This window comes from Micropterus salmoides, unplaced genomic scaffold (genome assembly GCF_014851395.1).
Source record: "Micropterus salmoides isolate LMB-PRFRI ecotype aquatic unplaced genomic scaffold, ASM1485139v1 Ms_hic_scaffold_5, whole genome shotgun sequence".
Classification (NCBI taxonomy): domain Eukaryota; kingdom Metazoa; phylum Chordata; class Actinopteri; order Centrarchiformes; family Centrarchidae; genus Micropterus; species Micropterus salmoides.
This window is the reverse complement of record NW_024044237.1, coordinates 13,594,032-13,620,955: the sequence shown is the minus strand read 5'-3', so window position 1 is coordinate 13,620,955 and position 26,924 is coordinate 13,594,032. Positions and strand designations below refer to the sequence as shown.

General features: G+C 41.0%; 2 protein-coding genes across 4 annotated transcripts; one reads left to right on the top strand and one right to left on the bottom strand.

Moving 5' to 3' along the window:
• The first annotated feature begins 1,779 nt into the window (after positions 1-1,779).
• On the top strand, positions 1,780-8,577 carry rmnd5b (required for meiotic nuclear division 5 homolog B). Of its 3 annotated transcripts, none has more exons than XM_038699139.1 (10): positions 1,780-1,890; positions 3,586-3,764; positions 3,886-4,028; positions 4,107-4,244; positions 4,406-4,506; positions 4,934-5,100; positions 5,334-5,499; positions 5,673-5,775; positions 5,865-6,019; positions 6,648-8,577. In XM_038699139.1, the coding sequence occupies exons 2-10, from the start codon at positions 3,626-3,628 to the stop codon at positions 6,709-6,711; spliced, it is 1,176 nt and encodes a 391-aa protein (XP_038555067.1). In that variant the 5' UTR covers positions 1,780-1,890; positions 3,586-3,625; the 3' UTR covers positions 6,712-8,577. The 3 variants fall into 3 exon arrangements, with proteins under 3 accessions (XP_038555067.1, XP_038555068.1, XP_038555069.1); XM_038699140.1 differs by having other exon boundaries at positions 1,809-1,846; XM_038699141.1 differs by lacking the exon at positions 1,780-1,890 and adding an exon at positions 2,004-2,336.
• A 1,211-nt stretch (positions 8,578-9,788) lies between these two features.
• On the bottom strand, positions 9,789-26,551 carry n4bp3 (NEDD4 binding protein 3). The gene is given in 11 exon segments (XM_038699131.1): positions 9,789-11,379; positions 11,944-12,202; positions 12,391-12,614; positions 12,617-12,641; positions 12,733-12,825; positions 12,902-13,097; positions 13,223-13,344; positions 13,668-13,880; positions 14,958-15,129; positions 15,255-15,506; positions 26,385-26,551. Coding segments are annotated over 10 exon segments (1,896 nt in total). The 5' UTR covers positions 15,473-15,506; positions 26,385-26,551; the 3' UTR covers positions 9,789-11,005.
• Between the last annotated feature and the right edge of the window lie 373 nt (positions 26,552-26,924).

Here is a 26,924-nt window from a genome sequence, read left to right as displayed (position 1 = left end):
TAGGATGTGATTAACTTTGCATGGCCTAGCTCTATAAGACACATTTCTAATGTTATATTTTCACTTTCTATTTTTAGTTATCAGTAATGAACAATTTTCAGATACTTGTACTCTACCTGAATATTTCATGCAACTTTTCACTTTTACTCCACTACATTTCAGAATAAAATATTGTACCTTTAACTCCTCAACACACATATGACTGCTATTAGGCTTAGGCTTCCTTGTTACTTGGAAGATTAAGACTTCACATACATAACATATGATCGGCTTAAAAAATATGAAGCATTGCTACAGGTGAAACTAGACAAGGGTGCAGAATTTGGTAAGGACATGTGTCAATTGTCACTAGCAATAATTTTGATCAAATCACAATTATATATAACCACCGTTGTCCATCAGCATCAAGTCAATGTCAGCAGCCTTTGTTCTACTTTGAGTCCAATATGTATTTAAAATATGGATTTAGCATAATAGCAGTTCTATTAAATTAAAATTACAATTGCAATTATAATATGAAGAATTGGGCTAGGCCTGTAATAATCCTGCAGTCCTAAAATACACAGAAGGTCTCAATTTCTCAGCAGATGGAGAGAAAGTGTGGCAGCAGCATGGCAATCTTTGTGCCGCAAATTGAATGTTTATTTTGCAATATAATGTAATGAGAGGCCTATTCAGAGTTTAGTAAATGCCCTTAAAATCAGTTCAAGGGACAAAAAGATAACCTCATGTAGGCCAACTTCGATAGCCACTATACCTTACATCTTCTACAGGTTTTCATTTCTATTCAGGAGGTAAACAACAGGCCATATGTGTGTTTTCATCTTTTTAAGCACAAATGTGATGTTTTAAACAGGGAGTGTGGTTCCTATTCAAACAGTCTGTTCATGAAAGGAAAAAAGTTAAAATAGATTTATTAACAGCCCAGGACTGGAGGGCTCTGCAGCGGGTAATTAAAACTGCTTAGAAGATCATTGGTATCCATCTCCTGAGCATCAGTGATATCGGCGAGGTGCCTACGCAAAGCCAAAAGGATACTAAAGGACAGTACCCATCCCAGCCACAGCCTGTTCACCCTGCTGCCTTCTTGGAAGAGACATAGCCAAGTTTCTCTTGCGGCACCACCAGACTGCAGAGCATCTTTACCCCCCAAGCTATCAGACTTTTAAAATCAAATTCTTCCTCAGCACTGCTCCATTGAATATAGTTTATTTCTGTTTTCCATATGATTGCTTTTGTATTACTGTATTGTCTGCTAGCAGAAGGGTTACAAACTTAATTTCACTTTACAACATGTTGTGATGTGACAAATAAACCAACCTTGTACTTTGTAAATGAGTCAAGTATGATATTGTATACAAGCTATAAGTAACCATATCAATTATTCATTAATTATACGGCCCAATTCAATCGATTTTACTTCTTAACCTGACAATTATTTTCTATTCAAATTTGTTGTGGTTCTTGCTCTCAGGAGGAAAAAAAACTTGCTCCAAATTCGCTCCTTTTCTCTGCTAATTAGCCAAATAATCTGTAACGTTGGTGTGTTTTTAATAAAGTGGAGATACAAAAGAGCTCTACCTTGACAATCTAACAATAAAACGTTACTGATCAGCATCCTGTAGGCTATGGCGGTGCCAACCTTTAAAGTATGAGTTGTTGCAGACTCAAAACGCCCTTGTACAAGAGCGATACCTGATTCAAGTGGAAATCATATAGTACACGAAGACCTGTCAGTCTTTGATGTTGCAGAGAACATGACTTTTATTTTGAAATGTCCAATTTACGCAGAATGCGACACAGGAAGATCCGCATTACGACTGCTGGTCAAGTGTTGCCATAACAGGCAAGTGGCTAACGCTAATGTTTGCTAACTAATTAGCAGGATAGGTGAGTAGTGTTTATTTAAACATATCTTAGAAATTAGTTAAACGGCGATAGGTGTTTTAAGTGTTGGAATAACACAAAATAATGAAGAAAAGCGGGTTGTCATTCCCTCTAGAAATTATTTGGGCCTTGTCAGTCAGACACTGGCGAATCTCAACTAGCTCATTAGCTGCTAACGTTAGCAATGGCGAGCTTTTATAGCTAGCTAGCCGCTGTGATACCGTTTGTTTATGTTAGCTGTGCGACAGCTTAATTTTCGAAAACTACCGCAACGAATCAAAATACATGGTTAACAATTTGTGGCACTTCATATTTATCATTGCTAATGAGTAATCAAAATACGAAACCGGAATTTCAATATTTAAATAGAAATATAGCTTTCGTTTATGTTGGTTAGCTTTATTACGGCAAATGCTCAGTGGACATTTTCTGTTTTCAGCTCATAAACGGTGAGTTAACGTTACAGCAAAGCTATTTATATAGCAGTTATTTGATGTTAACAATGAATTATTAGTATCTGTATGCAGCCCATTTGCTGAAACAAAATTGCCGAATAGCCTTTTGTTTCTTCGTCTGATGATTAAATTATACATTTGTATGGTTGTTACTGTAGCTGCGACTAACACTAGTAAACGCCAGGCCGCAGAGTACAATGCCTGCCTGCGTTTAATGTTGTTAGGGCCTGACTACTTGTTAGCTGTATTACACCAGGCCAAACTTTTAATGAGCTGATTAACTTACATGGTAGATCAGCCTTTTCTTCCTTTAATTATTTTGTTTACTTTTTGTTAAAGGTCTTGTACTGTGCCTCAGCGCCTGTGCTGTTTCGTTCAAGAGGCAGCTGTGTGACAATCGTAGGATTGACTATGATATGAGTTTATTCAAATACTGCAGGCAACTGGTTTGTGACATTAAAATAATGGAAGGGGATCTTACATATTTTAATAGTTGCACAATCAAAATTGTTAGATCATCTTTTGTGTTAAATCAACTGTAGTAAACGGCGAGTTCACTGAAAAGAAAAACATTCATTACTTGAGTCTGACCAATACATCAGCTGGACTAATATATCTCTATTTGCTGATTGGTAACAAGAAATTGCAGTTCAAAAATGCCAAAGACATGTTTGAGGCTGTTTAGAAAAACTGGTGCCATTACATAGCATCAGATGTTTATATTTCAACATTAAAGGGTCATGCCTAGTGCATATGTTGGTCTCAATTATTTAAAAACTAATTTTAGGGCATTCTTATAAACAATTATTTGTTGTGCTTTTAATTTAGGTAAAAGGGCTGAAATGATTAGTCAATTGACCTGAAATTGATCCCACTGCTTTAAAAAAAAATTTATTTATTGTTTGTAATTTTTTTTTTACCTAGTTCCAGCTGAGGATCTGCTGTGTTTCTGTGTCTTATGTACTCGTAAACTGACTATCTTAGGGTTTTGAGCTGTTGGTCGGACAATATCAACAATTGTCTTTAGGAAATTTGTAATTGAATTTTTTTCACTATTCTCAGATGAATCTACGATGAAAACAACTGTGGCCCGAAAAAATTCAAAACATCAGCCTTTATATTGTTATCAAACTCTCAAATATAGGAATTGGCCTCAGAAATCCAGTCTTAATCGGACTGTATTAGTAGTTCACTGGTTTTAACTTGTGTTTTTCTGTTGTCCTGTATTTTCTCTTAAATCTAGGTGTTGTCGTCGTGTGTGTGTGAGTGTTCCAGTCTGAACCATGGAACAGTGTGCATGTGTTGAGCGGGAGCTGGAGAAAGTGCTCCACCGCTTTGTAATGTATGGCCACCAGTCTGAGGAGAGGCTAGACGAGCTCCTGCGCAGTGTCTGTGAGATACGAGGACAGCTAGTTGCTTTTGGTAAGGAAAACTGTTACATGACATTAGGTGACTGAAGACTGAAGTGAATTCAAGCTTCTTTTTATAGTAGTTTTAATTTCCTTTTCCCATAGTCACGACTTTTCTCTTTTCTCTCTTGCAGGAGTACAAGATGCAGACCTTTCAGTCCTATCTCAGACCATGGCACAGTGTTGTAAGAATATTAAAGAAACAGTGCAGATGCTAGCCTCCCGACATAAGGACATCCATGGCAGTGTGTCAAAAGTGGGCAAAGCCATTGACAGGGTAAGGACAGGCAGCAACTTTCTTTAACATTTAACCTTTGACATATATATATTTAATCTCTGAAATGCTTCTCTGCAGAATTTTGATGCAGAGATCAGTGCTGTGGTGGCGGAGACGGTGTGGGACACCCCAGAGAGACAGAAATACCTGAGTGAGACCATTGTGGAGCACCTTTACAGACAAGGGATGCTCAGTGTAGCAGAGGATCTTTGTCAGGTAATTGTGAAGCGTTCAAACTAATATTTTTGATGTAAGCCTTTGAGATGATTCCTTTCGAGATGAGATGATCCATGTATTAATGCAAATTAATTGAACTGCATGTCGGTCAGGATAATTATTGGAAGAATTCCTAATAATTCACAATGTCTGTTTTCTAGGAGTCTGGTGTAGTTATAGATATGAGTATGAAGCAGCCTTTCCTGGAGCTGAACAGAATCCTTGAAGCTCTGAGGATGCAAGATCTCAGGCCAGCACTAGAGTATGTTATATTTTTTGTTTTTACTGTTACCTGTGTCTAGATCTTTGAAGAGAGTAAAATGACTTGATAGAGATAGACATTTTAGCTGCTTTAAGTTAAAAAGCACTACAAAAAGTACAGAAACCTCCTATCAATACAGGGTGACGTGGAAATAAATGTCACAAGAAAAAGTTATAATATAATAAAGTCATAATTGCAAAATGCTTAAGCTACTTTTCCCATCTGGCAGATTCCTCACACTTTGGGGAACTCTGTGGCCACTCTGTTACCCCTTCTAAATACCCCAGATATGTTTGGCTAGGTTTACTGTGGTTATGCCAAGGGTATCACTTTTGAACACAGAATGATGATTAAAAAACACTCCCTCTAGTTTGTTGGTCAGTGTCAACATAGTTGACTGTACTTATTTTTGTCTGTGCCTTCTCAGGTGGGCTGTGACGAATCGGCAGCGCCTTTTGGACCTGAACAGCAGTCTAGAATTCAAGTTGCACCGCTTGTACTTCATCAGCCTGCTCAGCGGAGGAATCAGCAACCAAATGGAGGCCCTGCAGTATGCCAGGCATTTCCAGCCCTTCGCTTCTCAACACCAGAGAGGTAGGCAGTATACAGTGGCATCATTGTGACATTCCTGATAGGAACACTAAAAAATGCTTAACTTCGAGTTGTCTCCCATTTTTCTTATATCTGAAAGAGTTTGAGGCTCTGACTCTTGAGAAGAGTCCCGAGCACATTTCAGCAACCAAGCAATATAATATATATATATATATAATAGCAACCAAGAAGGAATTTTGTTGTTTTCCTCACCTGTACATTTTTTGTCCCTGCAGATATTCAGATCCTGATGGGCAGTCTGGTGTACCTGCGTCATGGCATTGATAACTCTCCGTACCGCAGTCTGCTGGAGACAAATCAGTGGGCTGAGATCTGTAACATCTTCACCAGGGATGCCTGCGCTTTACTGGGCCTCTCTGTAGAGTCACCACTCAGTGTTAGGTTAGAAAACCATGAACAACACACCTGACCTAATCTCTGATTTCCTGTTAAAATCTTTACATTTATTGTAAAAGTTGTAACAATGAATTTGTAGATTTTATGTAAATAGTGCCTTTTGCAGTGTCATCACCATGTGGCCTTTTTTCAGTGCTGTCATGTCTGTTTCTCTGCAGTTTTGCATCAGGCTGTATGGCCTTGCCAGTGCTGATGAACATCAAGCAGGTGATAGAGCAGAGACAGTGCAGTGGCGTATGGACGCACAAAGATGAGCTGCCTGTAAGTTCCTTTGAATTTCTAGTGTTTCTAGTACTCCTTCCCTTTCTTTTTCACCCTTCAGTTGATTCACATCACGTCTCTTCATGTAGATTGAAATTGACCTCGGGAAGAAGTGCTGGTACCACTCTGTGTTCGCCTGCCCGATCCTCAGGCAGCAGACCTCAGAGAGCAATCCTCCCATGAAGCTCATCTGTGGCCACGTCATCTCCAGAGATGCCCTCAACAAACTGACTAACGCTGGGAAGTAAGTCAGAAATACAGCCTGCTATGTGACTATGACTGTGATCATATGACTGATATGTGCATGGTAGGATAAGGTTGTTCATTGTTTTATCTTGAATCACAACATTTAACTCTAACATGCTCATTCTTGGTGAATTAATTCCAAGTAATTAACCAGCACTTGCACAAGCACTGTTAAGTCAGCTGCCAAAATTGCATTGTACTTAAGAGCCACACTGTTGGAAAATCACACTTACTAAACGAATGGCAAATATGGTCATTGTGAATTGATTTTTGGTGGTTTCCTGCATTGAAAAACTTCATGTTGAGCCAGGCGACTTTTCAAAACATGGAATTAGCAGCATCTAGGAAGGGACGCTTTTCAAAATAGTTCCTGCTGTCAGCCGAATTACCACACAGCAATACCACAACGTTGGCAAAAAAAGCAAGCACTTTTTAAGCCTAGTGGTCTTTTTAAAATTTTTATAAATTAAGAAATCAATTCAAAATGTTTATTTTAAAAAAATGGCTAGCTATAAAATGTACAAGATCAATCAACCAGAACAACCAATGTGGCCCGTTAAACTAACAAACCATACACTGTAACAGCCTGTCCCTGCTCTCCTCACCCTCCCCTGTCTCGTCCTCAGGTTGAAATGTCCGTACTGCCCCATGGAGCAGAATCCGTCACATGCCAAGCAGATCTACTTTTGATACCGCACACTGTCCTCATGAGTAAGGATGAAGTTCCCTGGAGCTCTTTGCATTTCCAGGACCATTTGCTCTGGCCCTTTTCCTCTGTCCCCGGCCTCTTGGCCTGTTATTGTAAGCATTAAGGTTTTATCCCAGTGCTCCTCTGGACAGCCATGGCCATCCTGTAACCCACCTCGGACCCTCCAACTTTGCGTAGTATACAGAGTCCAGCAGGGATGGTCCAACTACAACCTGTAGTAGAGTGAGGAGTCTGTCAGTAATGAGAACATCCTCACAAAGAAGCACCTCTGAAAAAGGATCATTCATTGAAACTTGCAAAATGCCTGCAGAGTTTATAGGCTTATCTTTTCAAAGTATGTAATACTTGATAGTGTTTGTTTTCTCAGCTTTATCGAAAGTTTGAGTTCAAAGACTGCTTCTTTTTTCTTATCCTTTTTTGTGACAGAAGCAGTTGAATGAATGTGGATGGCTGAGTGTGGGTAAATGGGTATAGATAGGCAGTTTCTGATTTCAGGATGGTAATAAAACTTATCTTACACATGAGAAAAACTACAGAGTAACGGACTGCTGAAGGTTTCTTTCTGGTTAAGGGAACTGTGGAAGTCTATCTTGAATTGAACTCTTGATTGTGAACCATTACTCCTCCATTATGTAATAAAGGCCTCTCGTAGCTTGAAAGTAACTGTTGGTTTGATCAGTAGAAAGATTAACTCATCAATGGTGGATCAGCTTTTTTTTTGTGACTGACTGCACCAGCAAGATTTTCCTCATTGTAGAAGCCATTTGTCTTGTTCTATGTATGTATTTAACAAGCAATGACAAAAAGGAAACAAAAAATATATACTACTGTGAAATGTGCTTTGTTTCTATTTTTTATTGCAGCTGCCACAACGGCTCATGTAAATTAAACTGAACCGCAAAATGCATAATCAACACTGCAGCGTAACTTTCAGAACTAACGACTCAGCGGTTCGCATCACGGTTGTGCCATCGCCTCACTCTGCCACGCATTGTGTATCCTAAGCTTGCACGCCATGTGATTTGGAGATGTAAAGTGGTGTGATGGTAGCCGTATGGTCTGACTTGTAGTGGCTGTAGGCTTGTGATTCAGCTTTACTCGTTGTGGGTGGGGAAGTCCTCTGAACATTGTGGCTGTTGTTTAATGTATACTTAAAGAAATGCCTCTGCTGCATAGGTTTTGCTTTTACTTGAGATTGAGTCAGAATACAAACATTCAAATCCATACATTTCCTCAGGGCTCATTGCAATGGTTCATGACACTTTGCAGTTAGTATTAAAGGTGTACATTTATATAAGGAGTCAAAGATTACACATATTTCACTACTGAGGCTGATAGTTTGGGTGTTGTTGGACTTTGTATATACTATTCAACTGGTGATGTGTAAGCATACACTTGGGGAAATTGTATCACATGGTTAGATGATCATTACTAATAGTGCAAGTTCCTGGTGTCCTCTTGAAAATGGTGATGTCACCTCACCCTAGTGAGGCTAAGTTGTTCAGCAAGCACTGCACCAGCATAGCTCATACTGACAATGCAACATTACACTCAGAGTATCAGATGAACATTTTTATCTTGCTTTCATTTGGAGTGGGTTTAAGCACGTTTTGTGTGGACTTTCACTGAATTTCCTGTTTTTCTTTCTTTGGTTGACAATCATTCATTGCTTCTTCCGAGTGTTCCTTCAGATAGACTGCTAGCGCTCCGTGCTTCTGTCATATTAATTTTGTTAAATGTTTGCATTTCCTGCTTTTGTGTGTGCAACTTTTATTGTAAATATTTATCCACTAACATGTTTCATATACTTGCATCTGAAATTAAATAAAAATTTATACTCCAAGTCAGTTTTGGAGACGTGTACTGGCATGTGATGGTGGTGGACTGGTCCTACCATAACATTTTCCTTCATGGTTTAAAGCTGCTCAGCCCTCCTTTCATTGCCACATGGTGGCACAATTGCTGTGTTATCTATACTCAGACCAAACAGCCTTGAAGTCTATTAGATGATGAGCTACAGGTTTTAATTTGAACGAGTTTCACAGCAAGGAACCATTTTTTTCCCATATAAATGGTACACTAATTTTTAAAACTCAAATTAATTCATCAAATAAACAGCACTGATGGCATTCAGCACCGCAACCCTCCTGCAGAGTGATAGCATGTGTGAGGTAAGAATATTTTCACATCGCACTTCAGTGAACCACTCCTGAGCTGCACAGTTATATTAAGCCCCAGTTTATATAATGTTTTAAATGCCTAGGTAAGGGTCTTGTGAGTCAGCCCCAGCTCATAACTATTTAGATTATGACCTGCTTTATAGACTTGCATGTGCCATCTCTCACTTTTCACACTATTTTATAGATTTAGTGTGATGTCTACTCACTCATTTTATTAACTGGTAAATAGAATCTATTACCATGTCTATTTTTTTTTTTTTTTAAAGCATTCTTATTTTACAGCATTTTTCCACACCTGCCTAAAAACTTGGCACAGTACTGTTTTTGCTCTCACTCATGCATACCCATAAACAACATGGATAAAAAAAAACAAAGTGAAGTGTTAAACTTTCGTCCCTGCCAAGATATCCTTGGCATTCTGTTCTAGTTTGTACATTTGATGGTTTCCATATGAGCGCTTATTTTCTTGAACAAACAGGGATCCTCCTGTTTCCATCTCAGCTGACCTACCACGTCTCTGCCGTCTGTACTGCGGGAGCCGGTATGTGAGGACTGGCTGGGGCAGAGCAGGGAGGGCCTTAGGGAGAGGTTGAGATAAGGATTGAAGGCTAAACCTCTAAAAGCCACATTAGTCCCAAAAGCCTCAATCGCTCTGTTCATTCTGTCATAAAGCGCCTGTCCTTGGGTTTTATTGGCACACTCTGGGGAGATTTTAAGCCCCTTCAGAACAGGCCAGCCGTCTGATCCCTCGGGTGGATGCCATCGGTTGCACCTCTGACATTGTAAAAGTGATTTCTGGTGAGTTTAATTCAGACAATGCACAGGAAAAAAAAATCTGTTATAATGCAGGTTGCCGCCTTACACCAGAAAATGCCAGATTACTTTTACACCACTTCATAAATGTTTATTATCAATCCAAAACAAACATACATACATATTTATACTGTACAGCTTTAATTCCAGTAAATAGACAAGTCACAGTATGTTGAAAGGTCGATTGAGAGCTGGCTTTTGAATGTTCATATATTAATAATAAACTACACAAGAACAACTTCATCTACGTCATGCATTTGATGTTACTGGCTGTGCAACAAATCGCACCAATAGGCAGGACAGTCATGTTCAGCATAATCTATTGATTGCTTCCATTGCAATCAGAACATGTGGAAGTATGCCTATTTAAGACAGTGTTCTTGGAATACAACGACAAAAGGCCAATCAAACTATATTACAATATGTACTAAATATATAGGTCTCGCTGCTGGAAACTGAATGAGAAAAAAGTCCAATATTTCCAGTTTCTTCATTAGGGTACACATTTTTCTTGATGGCAAAGAAATAGCATTAATACCTTGGCACCAGATAGCTTTCGTCCCAGAGCCCAGGTCAAACCTGAATCCACAGAACCTTCTGCACAGACTGAGCAGCTACTGAGATGTAACAGGGCCACGTGAAATCCCTTTGAATCCTTTGGTTACTGTCAAGATTCTACAGCAGTCCAAACCAAAAAGTAATTACCAAATAAAAAAACAAAATAGTGACACACTGCATATAAATCTGCTCATTTACAGGTTTACAATTGGACAAAAGTGTTAAGCAGGACAGTCTAGATGCTTGCCTGTATTTTTATAAATTGACACTGAGGCACAGACAGTATTTCTGTGCAACTACCCTCATATTGGTGTGCTCTTTGGGAGTTGATTGGTCCAGTCTTTGCAGGATAAGGGCATTAAATGACAAGGGTACATGGGCAGAGGATGGCAAATGGACAGGAACCTATGGAAGCCCATTGTCGCTTGGAAAAGAAGAAAACTAGATCAAATGTTATACATAACAAATGTGAAAATGGTGAGTAAGTCAACATTTTGTGATGACATAGATCAAAGGTTTGACCTCAAAATTTGTTTAAGAAAGTCAACATTTTGAGTTATCGCAGAATAACTCAAAATGAATAACTCAGACTTAGGTCAAAACTCACTATGACAACATTTTTGAAACTGATTTTAGTCTATCTTTTTTCCTTTTTGTGGTGGACATTGTTCTTCCGTAGAAAACATACTACAGGGAGACAGTTTGCATTGCAAATAAGTCACATTCAAATTTCAGATGATTCAATTCTCCCTATCCACGGCAACCCAGAGGAAGGTCTCTCCTCTTGTTTTTCACCCGTTCTCTCACTGCTCAGCTCTGGCACTTCTCTTTCCAATGTCCCTTTTCTGCTCCCTCCTCCTCCTCCTCCTTGCTCTCTGCCTGCCCTCAGGTGGTGCAGTTCCCTCTCCAGTGCTTCATTGCGGTGGTACATCTCTAAATAGCTGGCCTGCAGCTCCTTCTGGTAGCGGATGACCTTGTTCTTTTCTGCCTGCCATGTCTGCCTCTCTTCCTCGAAAGCCGTGGCCTGGGCTTCGCTCTGGCGTCGCTCCAGCAGGAGCTCTGCACGCAGACGCTCCTCTGTCGGGCCCCCGCACCCTCCTGCAACGAAGAGGTTTACATGGCTTCAAATACAGGCCAGCATAGCCGTAGGGGAAACATAATGAAATACACTGGCTGCTTTTTAATGTGCAGAGAACTCTGCTCCTGACCTGGTTAGTCAAATAACCTGATTTTTGTTCCAAGCATGTAAACATCATAACTCAAAAATAACCCTGACAAGCTCCGGCTGTGTAGATAAGAAACCCCATTTAGATTCCTCACTTACTGTGATATTAAACAGACATCTGTGGTATATAATCATCTTGCTTTGGCATGCGCAGCCTTAAATAGGTCTGAAATACTCGTTATGGCTTTGCCCCTTGTGACTGAATGTTGATCAGTTCAATCTAGTTGGTTTTATGTAAAGTTTTATGTATTAAGTCCTTTGAGACTTGCTTTTGGTTATGTGCTGTGTCCACAAATTAACTTCAACTCTTATCTGTGCTTGTGGTGCCTCTGCATGAGTAAACTAAGGTGTATTCCTTTTAAACCTCAAAGCACGTAATTCAAACACTGGCAGTGACGATATGTACCCACAGACAATAGACGGATATATAAAACTACCTGTTGCCCCAGCTGAAGGACTCTCTTCAGCTCCTTTCCCATCCTCTTGTGCAGTCTGAGAGGGGAATCTGCGATGCTGTGTCCCCTGCAGGACAAGCTTTAGTGCATCTATCTGGCCCTCCCTGTTGCGCAGCTCTGTGCGGGTCTCCCTGAGCTGCGTCTTCAGCTGGAAGAGCTCACTCAGCTTCTGGGTCACCTCCGCCTGGGAGTCCCTGAGCTGCTGCTTCAACAAGGAGATCTCCCCTGACTTCTGGCAAACCTGAGAGATAGAGTAATGGGACAATACGAAATAGGGGCAGGAGAAACTTTTTTACTGACTTTTACGGACCTTGTTGTGATCATTTAACAGGACAAACAAGAATGGAATTCTGTTATCTCCACTGTGCCCTGTTATTACTACTTTTTAAGTGCCTCTCCCTGCCATAAAGTGTCCTTCTGAAGCCTTACCTCCCACTGCGTCTCCTCCAGAGTTGGACTGGTTCGCTTTACCGTGGCCCCAGCTTCCTGGCTCTGTTCTCTTTTCAGGCCGTCAAGCTCCTCTTGCAGTCGGTTCTTCTCCTGCTGGGCTTTGAACAGCTGCAACTGCAGGCTGCGATGTGAACGCTGGGCGTGCTGGGAAACCTGACGTAGCTTGGCGGCATACAGGCGTTTCAGCTCTTCCACCTCCTTTCCCACAGGCGCTGTTTCCCTTCAAACACCTGCATGAGGCGAGCAGATGGGGGTCAAACTTCAAAAGAAATGGATGTATAGATTAATGACAGAGAACAGACAACAGACAGTGAGATTCACCTGTGCGATAGCACCCTCACTCTCATCCAGGTTTCTTTTCATTTGTTTCAGCTCATGTTCTTTCTCCACCAGGCGCTCCTCCAGATCCCGGACCTGGGAGAGACAACATGAATGACTTACCAATCTGTAAATCATACTTAATACGCTTATCCATCTTCCCAGTACTCACCACTTCCTCAACAGACAGGGAGAGGGTCCATTCATAAGGAGGTGGGGCCTCCCCTCCATATGGAGTCAGACGGCTCAGGGTCGCCATGCTCCGACACGCCATCTCCCCTATGGCCACGCCCCCTGACCCTGCAGCCTTTGGGCCTAGAGAAGTGCGTTCCAGGGAGCCGATGGTGTTGATGTGGCCCATAGATGCACTAGGGTAAAAAAAGAAACCATGAAGGCCAATTTCTCTTCCATCACTACCCACGTAAAATATCAATTATAGCAACATGTCACTTTGAATACAAAGTAGAGCTGAGACAATAATGCTGCAGCAGACCTGATGTGAGCCAGGTGTGGGCGGAAGGGAGGCCGGTATGGTGGCAGACTGCTCATGGAGTTATGGCCCGAGTCGGACAGGTTATCATCCTCCTGGCTCATCCCACGCACAGAGGAGTGGCCCTACAAAGTCATAATTAGACAGTTATTCATCACTGTAATTTTTTATCACAAATAATGAATAACATGACAGATCATGAGTAGTTAATTGTATTGCTTCTGCAATAAATGTACCAAGACTGGATTCTGGATCAAAAACCTATTTCACTGTTCCCTGGCCCATAGCTCAACTTTCCACCAGGTTTAACTGAAGCCTAGGTTTTCAAGATATTTTTACAAGTAATCAACCAGATAAATGGACTAGCCAGCTTATTGGTGGAGGTGATAACTGGCGATGGACATCAATACATGGATCAAGGCTTTAATTTAAAGTCGTGTTTAGATACCTTGTTACCACTGGATGTCGGTCCTCCTTGACGGGAGGGTGAGGAAGAGGAGGAAGAGGTGGAGACAGCTTTAGGGACATGGGCGTAGGCTCTGTGCAGCCCATTGGAAACGCCATGGTCCACGTTTTCTGACTTGGAAGACGGGTAGAGGTTCTGCATGGAGCTAAAATTTTTGGGGGTGACAGGCTTGAAGGCAGAAGACCTAAAACGTGCCTGGAGAAAAACAAACCAAGAGCCGGAAAAGTTCAGGGCACTTGTAGAGGATGTAGAGATTGTAGAAAGTAGCTGGGTGAAGGCTGAAGGGGAGAGGAAGACACACAGGGCTTGGCTATGGAACATAAATCACAGTGTTTCTATAATATCAATACTGTTCCACCCTCTGTGTTGTTAGTGTTGATCAATTCAAGGCAAAAAAAAAAAAAAAAAGCTGAGATTTGATTGCAGCAATAAATTCAGACCGCAGCAAGTGGCAGATTCTGGAAGCGATTTAAGGTTGATTTATGCTGGTAACCGGCTATAGAGGTGTTGCACAACGCTGCCAGAGATGTATGGATGTGGTCAATTTAACACAGCCCAAACAACCACTTGCTGGTTGTATATCATTTAAATAAATAACTCAATAGGAAGTCATTTATCTGCATTTGTGCCTGAATCTGTGAATGACACTCAGTCCTCCTCATACCTAATGCTTTAAAGTAAAGTACCTTTACTTAATGTAACGCAATACTTAAAGCAGGGGTAGGCAATTTATTTCAGAAGCATTTGTCATTATATTTACATTATATATATAAATTAACTCTACATCCCAACAGCAATAAATCAAAAGTCTGGTATCTGTGACGGTCACAGGACTCTAATAAGTATGTCATTCCATTTTGACCAAATTAAATGACTGGCTGGCCTACCCGCCTCTCTACCTGCGTGCCCTCTGCCCTTGCACTCATGCAAATGAACATGTGTTTTGGGGGAGTGGCTTTAGAGGGAGAAGGGGGTTGGGATTTTTTTGGTTGGATATTTTAAAAATCTAGCTGTCTCCAAGCTTTAAGATTACCCTGATTCTTGAAGTGATCAAACTCTTATAGTACTACATGTCCGGTGGCCTTGTAATACACTTCTTTCAGCTCTAGCTGAAAATAAGGCAAGACAAGACATATTATGTTTAAACAAGTTTAATAATCAGTCATCAACAAATTAGTTTATTTTGATAAAATATTAGATTTAATCATCCACAAATGAGCTAAAACGTTCTTGATTGGTCCTTTTTGCAGTGTTTTAAAAAGCAATATTCACCTTTTCGTACTTGCCCCCACTTGGCAGTGAGTTTTTGGTCAAATCCACCTCGGTGCCGTCTTTATGGTAGACCTTGGCGTATAAGTTGTCCTCCTCACGGGCACTGGCAGAGCTGAGGCCAGAGATAATGTCCTTCTTGCTGTCACAGCTTGGACTAGCTTTAGGCTCTCTTCTGTTTGGAAGCACAGTAGGTCAACTGAGGTCAAGTCCTGTCACATTTTATAGTACCCTCCCCTTCAAAAGTGCAGCATGTGAAATGTGCTACATAAGCATCTAATTCTTTATAGCAGCACTCACCTGGTGATGTTGAGGTAGTTGAGTAGCTCTCTTTGGCTGAAGCCTTTCTTCAGGAGGCCGTTGGTCTGTTTGGGTCTCACCTGGGGCACTGCACGGCTGCCTTTAGTTGGAGACACATCTGGCCTCTCCACTAGACTGCCTACACTTCCCATGCCGCAACGGGAGAAGTTTTTGTTGGGACCACGGGTCAGAGGAAGAGTCTGGACTGAGGTTGCCATTGGTTACAGGGCTCTAAGGGGGGGTTGAGGTGCTCTGTAAAAAAGAGAAAAAGTAAAAAATTAGCTGAGCTTTCAAAGGAAGGTGAAGTAGGGAGACCTATTCATGGTAAATGAATGAGCTGATGACCATGCTCTTGATGGCAACATATCATTATAGGCTTTCTGCTTCTTAACAAACTGTTTTAAGCACATTTAAAATCTTTAATACCAGGTAACATTCTGGACCTTTTAGGGCTGCAACTAACACTTATGTTCATTATTGATTCATCTGGTCATTTCCTCAGTTAATGGATTAATTGTTTGTTTGTAAAACGTCACAAAATGGTAAATAAAATGCCCAGTAAAAATCTTCCGCACCCAAGGTGACATCTTCAAAGGTCTTGCTTTGTCCGACCAAAAGTCCAAACCCCAAAGACCTTCAGTTTACTCTCATAGAAGACTAAGGAAAGCAGAAAATACATACACATTTGGGACCAGAGAGTTATGGTATTATTTCTTAATGACTCAAAATGATAAATTGATTATCAAAATAGTAGCAAATTAATTTTCTATTGATTAACTGATTGTTTAATTGTTGAAGCTCTAGAGCTTTTACACAATCACTTTAAAATATAACAAGACTAAGAAGTCTACAGCCACACTAGTGGATCTGTGAGGTTGTACTTAGCCACAGTGCTTTGAGCTAAACATTAGCATGCTAATATGCTCAGGATAACATGCTATTTTCTTTTAAGCAAATATGATGTTTACCAAGGTTACTATGTTATTTTACCATTTACTAATTAGCACTAAATACAGAGTCAAAGTCAGTGGATCACCAAAGTCAATAGGATTCATCCTCTTGGAACCTTGTATGTCTGTATTAGATTTTGTGCCAATCCATTCAGTATATGTTAACATATTTCGCTGGAAAACATTGACCTGTTGTTGGCTCTAGATTAAATGTCAGGGAGTCACCAATATCATTAGGATTCATCCTCTGGGCACCATGAATATCTGGACCAATCCATCCAATGGCTGTCAAGACATTTCACTAAAAACACAAAATGTCAACCTTGTGGTGGCGCTAGATGAAAAGTCAGGGGATCATCAAAGTATGTATGCTTTAGCTTCAGGGAACTATGCATGTCAAAATTTCATGGCAGTCTATCCAATAGCTGTTGAGATATTTTAGTTTGGACCTCTTGCCCATTTACTGCGCTGTTGGTCTCTGGAGGAAGAGACAAACCGTTCATCAGCTGTGTTTCTCTATACATACAGCTGTCACAGAGCACAGCTAGAACAACTCAGCTTCCCACAACATCACAGCATAGCACTTCACTACAAAACAAACACACACATACACAGCTGACCTCCATGAAAACAATAGTAGAACAATAAATAATGATGTCTTCACAAAGAGGACAAATCCCAAACCAATTTGAAAATGTTTATTTCATGAGGCAGTTGTTACAGCATCAGTCTTGCCTCTTAGAAGCCCAACGGCAAATCAAAACTACAGGATCACACAAAACATGTACTCAGTGAGAGTTATGTTGTTTTTTTCTGAGGTAGGGCAGCATATGTCACATCACAATCCTGTTATGTAACTCCGATCCGACTAGGTTGCTAAAGCAAGCCTTAAAAACAGCCTTATAAAAACCTGATAGAAGTACTTTGTTCAATACACATTATGGACAATTGAATGAAGTGATGAAGCAGCTTATTTTGTTTGCAAATTCCCTGTCTCTCATGAAAACCATGGTGTATCCAAATGTACCAATCCCACAGTATGCCTTCGTAAGTCTACCATGGCCTGAATACATTTTGTAACTGATATGATGGCTGTCTTTGTGAGTTTAGGTTTCCTGTCACAGCAGGCGACACCTACCCAAGAGGCACCATTGTTTTGTCAACTTGAATTTGTGCCTCTTCAGCTCTACGCAGCAAATTGTATCTCCACAACCTCCCCATCAACATCGATTGTTGAATCACCCACATATCCCCTCCCTTCCTTCTGTTCAGACAACCTCATTAAGGATCACTATTGATGTCACCCTTTTGACCCTCTCCCGTCCCGTGCATAAACACCCCCACCAGCCATAAAACCTTCTAGAGACCATAAAACACACAAATACGCAGCAGTCTTTCTGACTACAAACAGGACCAGAGGGAGGCAAATTCTCCTTTTGTGCTCATCCAGCTTATAGCACAGGTAGCGTTTAAAAGGGCAGTACTTGAAATTTTGCTTGTTTTAGCACATTAGATACCAATCTCCAATACTAAATATTACTTAAAACAAATTTTTTAAACCATACCACAAATCTTGAGATTCATTTCCTACCTTGTATGCAATGCATACTACTGGTTTGGATTAATTTCATTGTATTATGAAAATAAACTGGACAGGCTTAAACGTTGCTCTACACAGGTAATCAGTTGTGTTATTGTTCTGTGGTAATACGTTTGCGTCCTTTGTGGATTCCAGGACATCAGACATCTGATATTTGAGATATGGCTGCCAAAAAAAACACTCTACTGTGAAGGTATGTGGTCACAAGATCCAACCTGAAAGATCACCAATAAGCAAAGATGAATGTTGTGATAGGATCATGTGTACTTGATCATTTCTTGCATTAGAAAGGGTGCTGTTTGGCAGGTGACTCTTAAACCTCACATATCCGAATGTCCTTAGACGGACCAACAAGATGAGCATTCAAACCTGTTCCTGGTGGCTCCTGCATTACTGTAAAACAAGCTTTACTGAAAAATATAGCAACAAACGGTCACTAGCATGGCTTGATTACCTATCTCACGTCAGTTTCAGGTCTCTTGAAGTTGTTTTTTATACAATAGTGAAATGAATTCAACCACATGACTGCCTGGAAGGTAGAAAATCAAGCTTTGGAAACTTATTTTTAATAAAATTTACATTATGTACATGATCTGTTGGATGAAACTCCAGTATTGTGTTTAGAATGCTTTGACAATGACAGTCAGTCAGTGCACACTCATGACACACACACGCTACCTTAAAGCAATTTCTCTCTCTTGCTGTCACACCAAAATATACTTTGTATGAGCACAGACACCCGCAGTAACACTCTGGCATCTCCTCTTTCTTCTAATACAATCCACATTTATCAAGTGCTTTGCACTGCTGGCCTCAACAGTTATAACTATTATGCAAATGGTTCAAATAGGCAGAGAAAGCTCTGCAAAGGCAGCTCCAGCCCACTCCACTCAGGGCTCTCCGCCAGGCTGAGATCAAAGCAGCCCAAGCTGCTCATATTTATATTCATGAGGTACTATTTCTCCCAATGTAAAACTTTCCACTAAAGCATCCGGCTACCTAATAAGCCAATATAACACAGGCTGAGCTCAGGCTGAGGAAAGAAACCTGATAATCAATGATGATGAATATAATCAAATAAAATGTGACACACAAATGTGGGTACTGCTCTGGCGCCGTCCGACCAGTAAGTCCTACTGTCTTACTGTGTGTAAGACATGATGCATATGGGTCAGTGCAGTTCATGCTGAGTGTGTATGTGTCTGACACCATATGAATAAATCATGAGTGGGCCAAACCTAATGGCCACTGGCCAAGGTCTGACACAGTATTTTTAGATATGGTATTTTACTCAGTTTATGTCTTGTATCTGCCAAAGACATGAGGGGCCAATCGATGCTTGACGGGAAGCTGGGTTTGAAGTGATGGCGGGTGAGGCAAAGCAATTTCTTATGGGTAGACAGGAGGGTAAAAATCCTTTTAGGCTGGAACCACAAATCTTGCAGGACTGAAGATATCTTACATCCAGTTGTTTTCCATAATTGCCTTTTAGTTTATGGGCCCAAGTAAACCAGGAGACACTGCAAGATTTACAGCCCAGCCTGACTAACCAAGGGGCCTTGAAATGCAACACACCTCCTTAAATCACACACACACACACACACACACACACACACACACACACACACACAGCGGTGCTTTCTACCAGTTACGGTCTAATTGAAAAGTGCGCTGTTCTTGATTTATGCTTCTTTCAAAGCAGAGACGAGGTCTTTCAAAAGCTGCTAACTTTGATCAAACATTAAAATGTTTTAACATCAGCGTATAAAAGAACTGCGTAGGTAACAGATGAGCCTCTCTGTCCTTCTGATGCTGTGCACTTTTATCTGCATCTGCTGCGCAAGTTTCTGGTGTGTAATGTTTCAAACTGGAACTCTAAAGTAAAATTAGTACATGAACGAAAACCTTTCACAGATTTACTGACTATATCTGATCAGCACACCTTGTCAGCCTAATGAATGTAGCTGAGCATCAGTATAATAACCTTGTGGCACTATAGAGTTTATCAAACTGAAAAAGGTATCAATATTAATAATGTTTGTAATTGTTCAGTTTGAAGGAAATATGCTTATCTAGCAATATAAGTGTTTTCATGATGTATAATTTCTTCAGATTAGATTATTAAACCTGAGAATGGCATCTCTCCCTTCTGTGCCCATTCAGCATGTCTTATAGGTCATGAAAGAAAATCAACATTATGTTTGTCAATATTATACACTCCTAGTGATCTTTAGCAAAGGAAAGGTGTGAGTCTCTTAAGGTTTGTACCAGGGCTTTACAGTGGTAAAGGTTTTTGGTTTGAGTTTTCTCAGGGTGATATCCCAAATCATCTAGAAAACCATACAACTGCCACTTTGATACAATCACAAAGAAAGCAAAAAATGCAGCCTTTAAGAAGAGGGTTTCAAGGACGCTCTCTACTAAAATATTGTAATCAGGTCTCCTGTGGGGAAAACAAAGCTTTCAATGAAATGGTTGAGTGTGGAGGGGGGACATTTCAAACCCTCAGAGACAAACAGGTCAGCACTGGGACTGAGACAGAGGAGAGCAGGACAGGGAAGCCAAATTCCAAAGATGCTTTGCAGAACACAAGCTCGGGCTCGTCAGTTTTTGTTGCACAAAAGGCTCACTCCCACGGATGCTTGTGTGTGCGCGGGTCACTCGACACAGCCCCAAAAAAAGCATAACGCGCAGCCTGCAGCTCCAGATCCTCTGCCCTCTTCCCTCGGTGCTCTCTCTCCCCTGCTCCATGATCAAAGTTTGTTTACGTTTGTGGGGTAACTTTGCAGGTTACATCTAAAACTCCCACACAGCGCACACTCTGTTATATTATATAAGCTCTATCAAAGCTGTGCTCGCTAGGTTTCACAGCTGTTAGTTGTTAGTCTATAGAGCCATTACCAAATCAGCCACTAGCCTTATTTAATCTATACAGAGAACTGCAGTATTATATTTATCTCTACTCTGATTGCCTGACAGCCCTCCTTTGGACACCTTCTAACAACAAACAAAGCCATGATAAGATATTATGGTGGTTTGTTGCAGTGTCAGATATTTGACTTATCATGCTTACAGTAAAAAGAGTACAACAATACTTAGTCTACAGCTAGGCTAGTGCCTCATTGGGGCTGTACTCAGGCACAATGCTTTCAGCTAACGTCAGTATGCTAATAGGCTCACAATGTTTATCTGCTAAACTCCTGAAGTTTAGCAACTCCTGAAGTTTAGCAGATAATTTTTGCCACATTCACCACACTTTTAGTTTAGTGTGTTAGCATGCTAGCATATGTGAATAAGTACTTAACAAAAATGTAAACTGAGGATGATGGGAATGTCCTTTATTAATGTACCAAAGGATAAACCAAAGAACTGCACAAAATGACCATGATGACTGCGGTAGATGAAAAGTGAGCGGATCATCAAGGTCATTAGGATTCATTGTTTGGGAACCATGACATAGGTGTTTATAAAATTTCACAGCAATGCAAGTCGGGCAATAATGGTGGGCAGACGGACCAACTAACCAGCAATGTTATCCATAAAGGTAGCATGGCTGAAAAAGGAACTTTGATTTTCCCAGAATTCATGAACCATTTCATGTTTGTGCTGGATTGGCGGTCATCCGGTAAAATCTTCCACTTCAAAGAATGAAATGTGTTTTACATGTCCAACAACAGCAACAACGGTTCAAATTTTTTGTTAGGAGTAACAAGTTGGAAATTAGCGTTTTGGCTAACAACCGCACATTTAAATATCAGAGAAGAAAAAAAGGTATCGATGTCCATGCTATTCAGCGATCTCTTAGAACTGTGGCACAAAGACACATCAGGAGTGAGTTCTTATCATGAAATATGGTGGCAAAATAAAACAAACACATCTTCCCTCTCAAAACATGTGGGTGTCCTACAGGACAATTGATAACATAAAAGTTTTATAACAGGGCGTGGTGGTGCAGTGGTTAGCACTGGGTTCAAACCCCGGTTGCCCCAGCCTTTCTGTGCAGAGTTTACATGTTCTCCCCGTGTCTGCGTGGGTTCTCTCCCGGTGCTCTAGCTTCCTCCCGCCGTCCAAAGACATGCAGGTGTCTCTAAATGTGAGTGGTTGTCTGTCCTGCGATGAAGGTGTACCCCGCCTTTCACCCAATGTCAGCTGGGATAGGCTCCAGCCCCCCACGACCCTGTACACAGGATAAGCAGTTGACGATGGATGAAAGTTTTATAACAAATGCAACCAGTAAGTGCAACTTTTCAACATTTGGGATCAATTATCCCAAATATATTATATTCTGGATGACCTGAACTATGGGAAGCACACAATTAAAGTCATGTAAATTCAAGTATGACTTGATCTGATATTATGATGTTTCAACTCTCTAAATTTGTCAGCATCTGTGCCTTAGACCAACTAGGAAGGAACCATCCTACATGTGCAGCAAAGGAGCGCTCCACTTCTGATTGACTATTACATGCTATCGTGTAATGTGGTGAGTGTGAGAGTGTCTCTTGCGGTGGGGAATTACTGCAGACGAGTGCTCGGCAGCAGCCTCTAATTGTTAGCAGGTTATTCATTATGGATGGGAGACAATCAGGCAGACAGACCTCGTTCCTCTCCACAGACCCCAGGGCCATTCAGAGGAGCCAAGACGTTGAACAGCAGGGTCATGAAATGTTCTTTCTTCTTGTGCGTCAAGGCAATTTGTGTGTCCTGTAGCATCACAAATCTGTCAAATCTAAGACACAAGCTACATTTCAGACATGTAAATTTGGTCAGATACTTCAAGCTATACTGCTTCGAGGTGATTCTTGTCTTCTGTTTTCTGAATGAGAGAGTAGACAGAAATTGCCAAAAAAGGTCAAAGTTAATTTCATGATACTGGAGATGAGGAGCAGTCTCTCTGTGAAACACGGGACATAAGTCACTGGCGGTTAGATGTGGTGGCGCTAAAGCTGAAGGCCCAGTGTTCAGCCTCACACTGTCTCCATTGATGACAAACACTGGAGTCTTTACAGAGGTCGACAGGTCATTTTTAGTCATGGCTGTAGATACAGGATGCTATTGAGCACACATGCAACTAAGAGCAGACACAGACGTTTTATTCTCCGAGTTCTGACAAGGGAGAACTGCTGGATTTTAGGAAACACTGGAGCAGCTTGTATACTATCCTGCACCATGGTGTACACTCTGGAGTCATTATCATGAACTCCAACTATTTTACTAGCAGTGTGTGATGCAATAATATGTTTCTTAAAGCTATATTTTACTGATCATCACAATTACGTGGACAAACAAAGATTTATGCCAAGATATGACTGAAACGTATAATATCTCTATACTATAAATAATTAGCCTGCCCAGTAAATTTACAGTATATTGGACTTACTGAAAGATAAATCCTTCCTCATCAAAATGTTGCCATGCCTGTCATCCATCTCATTATCTTATCTTGAACATCTATATTAAATGACATTTTAGTAATTTGAGATGGCTCCTTCTCCAAGTGGCTCTCTGTGCTAAGTACAGAGATGTAATTAATAATTTCCACAGCAGCCTCCATGATTACTGAAAGAAAAGTTAGGAGAAACTTAAAACTTGGAACAAGTTAGCGGGGGAATGGCTACTTTAGAGGATCTGCAATTGCAGCAGGTTTCATTCCGATAAGCCTTACAACTCTGTTTAGAAGTTACTGGCTGGCTCTGACCTGGTCCTGCTCCGCTAAATCAGTTGTCAAGACTTCCTCTGAGGCGGACCAGCTGAGGTGAGGTTCCTCCCTTTGCATCTGTTAGCCTATTGATGGAGGTCTGCACAGTGTGCCTTTGCCTTTACTGCCTTTGCTGACTTTACAGTATTGTATTTCTGCACTGAATTCAATTATTAGCTCAGACTACAGTAGCAATGTTGGGGTTATCTGGGGTGACTGGATGCACTGGTGTTTCATGGAACCTCATTGATCTGGATCTGACTGATGTTACATAAGGTTGCTTCAGTGTGAGACGATGGCACCCGAGGGAGTGTGTTCACAAGGCCACCTCTTGCCTCCAAATGTATTATGGGTTATTTATGGGAAAATGTATTCAACTACAACCCTGTTCTGATTCTGTTTTGTCTGTTTTGTTAAAATATCAGTCTTCAAAAAGGGATTGATTGCATAATCCCTAAAGTTGTTTAGATAAATGTCTGTGTTGATCCCTCTGTAAGTGTTACAAGTTCAGTCTCTATGTGTGTGTGTGTGTGTGTTAAAGAGAGATTAGTCCTAGCAGCATAATGGTACCTGACATCAGTGTTGTTTTAAGTGACATCCACTTGCCCTAAGTGGCCTAAATCCTTCAGAAAAAGAGAAATGTATTCCTTTAGCCCTAAAGACAAACAATATAAAGAGAAACTGGATGATGCATCTTTACACCACTGGAAGAATCTTATGTTATACTGTGCCTGGCATGATGAGAGTGCTACAAATAAAAACCAACATGTTCACTTGTTTTGAGACTTTCAAAGTGATGAGATCCTTTCCTTATTATGTATATGCCCGATTCCATTAGCAACATCTGAGATATCACACTGGATAAACACATTTTCTGTCGATCAAGGAGGTAAACAACAGTAAAAACAGCACCATAGAAACATTACCTCATCTAACTGTGGAATTTGTGAGGAGGCAAACACAGAATGGCAGGCTATTTATTTCATCTAATCTTGAATCCAGTTCAAATTCTGTTTGGTTTATGTTCACCTTGTTAGCCAGAAAAAGCCCGTACAGTGTTTGCCAACTGCCGCTATCAGTAGAGCTATGTTCAACACAGAGCAGAAGTTCAGAGTGAAGAATGTAAAGGGAAAGACCGATGTGAGGAAACAAACTCACATTCCTTACATTTCTCACCAGGTAATTATTAATGAGCCTTCATATCACCCAGCACTGATACAGGTTTGTGGGTTATTTGAAAAAACAAGATAAAACCCTAAACAACAGTGTCTATTATCCAAAGCACCTTAGTTCCCATGAGAGCTAAGTTGGTAATATCAGACATTTAATGACTGATAATTCCACCACATAATTAGAGCGGGGGAGGCATACACTGTTAAATTGAGCTGATAAAGACAAAAGCACGGTAGCTAGCTTCTTATTAAATTCATTACAGCCAGGATAGAGGGGGACGGGAGCAGAGACTCTCTCTTTTCTCTATGTGGCTTCTTTGTTTCCTGGAGTGGTTCATGTAGGAGTCACCGTTCTGTGATTACAGCGATAGAAATCGAGTGGCTCCCACATCGACCCACACCTGGACCAATTCCACTTTAACAGCCGCAGTGAACGTGCATGCATCTATCCACACATCCTGAATATCAGGCCACACACTCAGCACAAACACAAACAGGAAGATGTGTGGACTGCAGCTGAAGATGGGTTGGGATTCAGAGGAATATCCAGATAGATATGGACTGACACACTGTATGACTTCTTTAAATGTTAATGTTTTCCAATTTAGACCTAAATAACGTGGTTAGATAAAAGGCTTTATTTGATCTTATCTGTACTCTAACACCAGAAGGGGAGCCGAGCAGACTGCGTGTCAGGTAGTAAACACGGATGCTGACGCACGCTGATGCCGAGTCAGAGGATCAGCGCTTTTTCCTCCTGTGGCGTTTCTCTGTAAATAAAGTGAGTGTCTGTTGTTCGTTAGTGCCAAGCAGCAGCACAGCGGGAACTACTGCAAATCAGCTTGTTCAGCCAACTCGGGTCACGACTTTACTGTAAAGAGTTAACAATGACAACAAAACAACACGGAAACCAGGAGTGAAACATCAACATGCGGAGAGTTTCACTTGGCAGTGACATTTTGCCTCAAGCTATGCAATTCTAAAAAACACAATCGGTAAGAACAAAGTCCGTACAATGAAATCTTGTTAACCAGTTTGGGTATAGCATTGAGCCATGAATGGTCCTCAGGGGGAATTCCTGGGACACAAATAGACCATCAAACCAGCAATCATTAAAAAAAAAATGCAGAAAAACAACTCATGTTACGGAAAAAGGGTTTATTGAATAGATCAAGACAGCTCAGTGGAGCAGGTAATCCCATACATTGTTAAGCACCATGTGGCTCCATTTTTGGGATATTCAATAATTAACAGTTAATTAGCATATTTGTTCTGTGCTGGGAGTGAATGGGGGAGGCTGAGGCTGCTGCTCAGAGTGACGTCATTCACCCAGGAGAAAAGATTTAGTTAAAAAGTTAGCTAATTCTAATTCAACTCCACTGCAAACAAGCATGCCCTGTGGGGCTAAGTAATTAACAATCAAGCTGCTTTCCTCTCCTCTCCTCAGCTTAAGCTGTTCTTTGACAATGCAGCCTGAAACCACAGTGAGTTCAGAGCATGTTGAGCAACATGAATGTATGTATACACATACAGGTTAGACGAGTTCTTGCTTTTATCTGAAGCCCAGTATCACACATTAGACTCTGGAATTTAGGTTCTTTCAGTTTCAAAGGTTTTTATGAGCAAATAAAAACTGCGACCAAATTATTTGATGACATGAGGCCAACAGAGATAAAATGATAGGTAGGAAAAATGAAGTCGCTTGTTTACCTGTTTGTCCACCTGAAACTTCACTTCTCTGCTCCTGATTCCATGCTCACTCTATTTCTCTCTCTTACTGTTGGCTCGCTCTACTGATTATCATGCCACATGACTTCCTGTTTCTCAGTCTGCGGTGGCAGCTGGTAGGTGTGGATGGGAGGGAGCTGCCTGGACCTTACCGGAGACCTGCAGGCCACGACAGGATGAGTTTGCACTGATCTAAAGAGAAGATTAAGCTGATCTTAAGCTGTGCGTGAGAACGGTTTCACTACACACAGCAGCATTTACCTGTTTTACATAGGAAACCACTAAGTTGACCTCAGCAGCAGCTACAAGTCAGTCTGGACTCCCCTGGGAGAGCCTGGTACTTTCCTGCTCACACTCCACCCCCTGCTTTTTTCCTTCTCTTATCCGCCTCACCTGCTCATCTCTTTGTGCACTTTGAGCCCTCTCAGGGGGCCAGTGTGGTTGGACTTGTTCTCCCAGTTCCAGAAACAAAAGCCCCGCATGTGAACCAGTCATTCATATCACATTCGATCCAGACCTGCA

Bases quoted from the DNA above. Each gene is read 5' to 3' on its own strand.
- rmnd5b (XM_038699139.1), top strand. From the start codon at position 3,626: ATGGAACAGTGTGCATGTGTTGAGCGGGAGCTGGAGAAAGTGCTCCAC. The intron at 4,245-4,405 runs GTAATTGTGAAG...TCTGTTTTCTAG, and splicing joins TAGCAGAGGATCTTTGTCAG to GAGTCTGGTGTAGTTATAGA. The intron at 4,507-4,933 runs GTATGTTATATT...GTGCCTTCTCAG, and splicing joins GATCTCAGGCCAGCACTAGA to GTGGGCTGTGACGAATCGGC.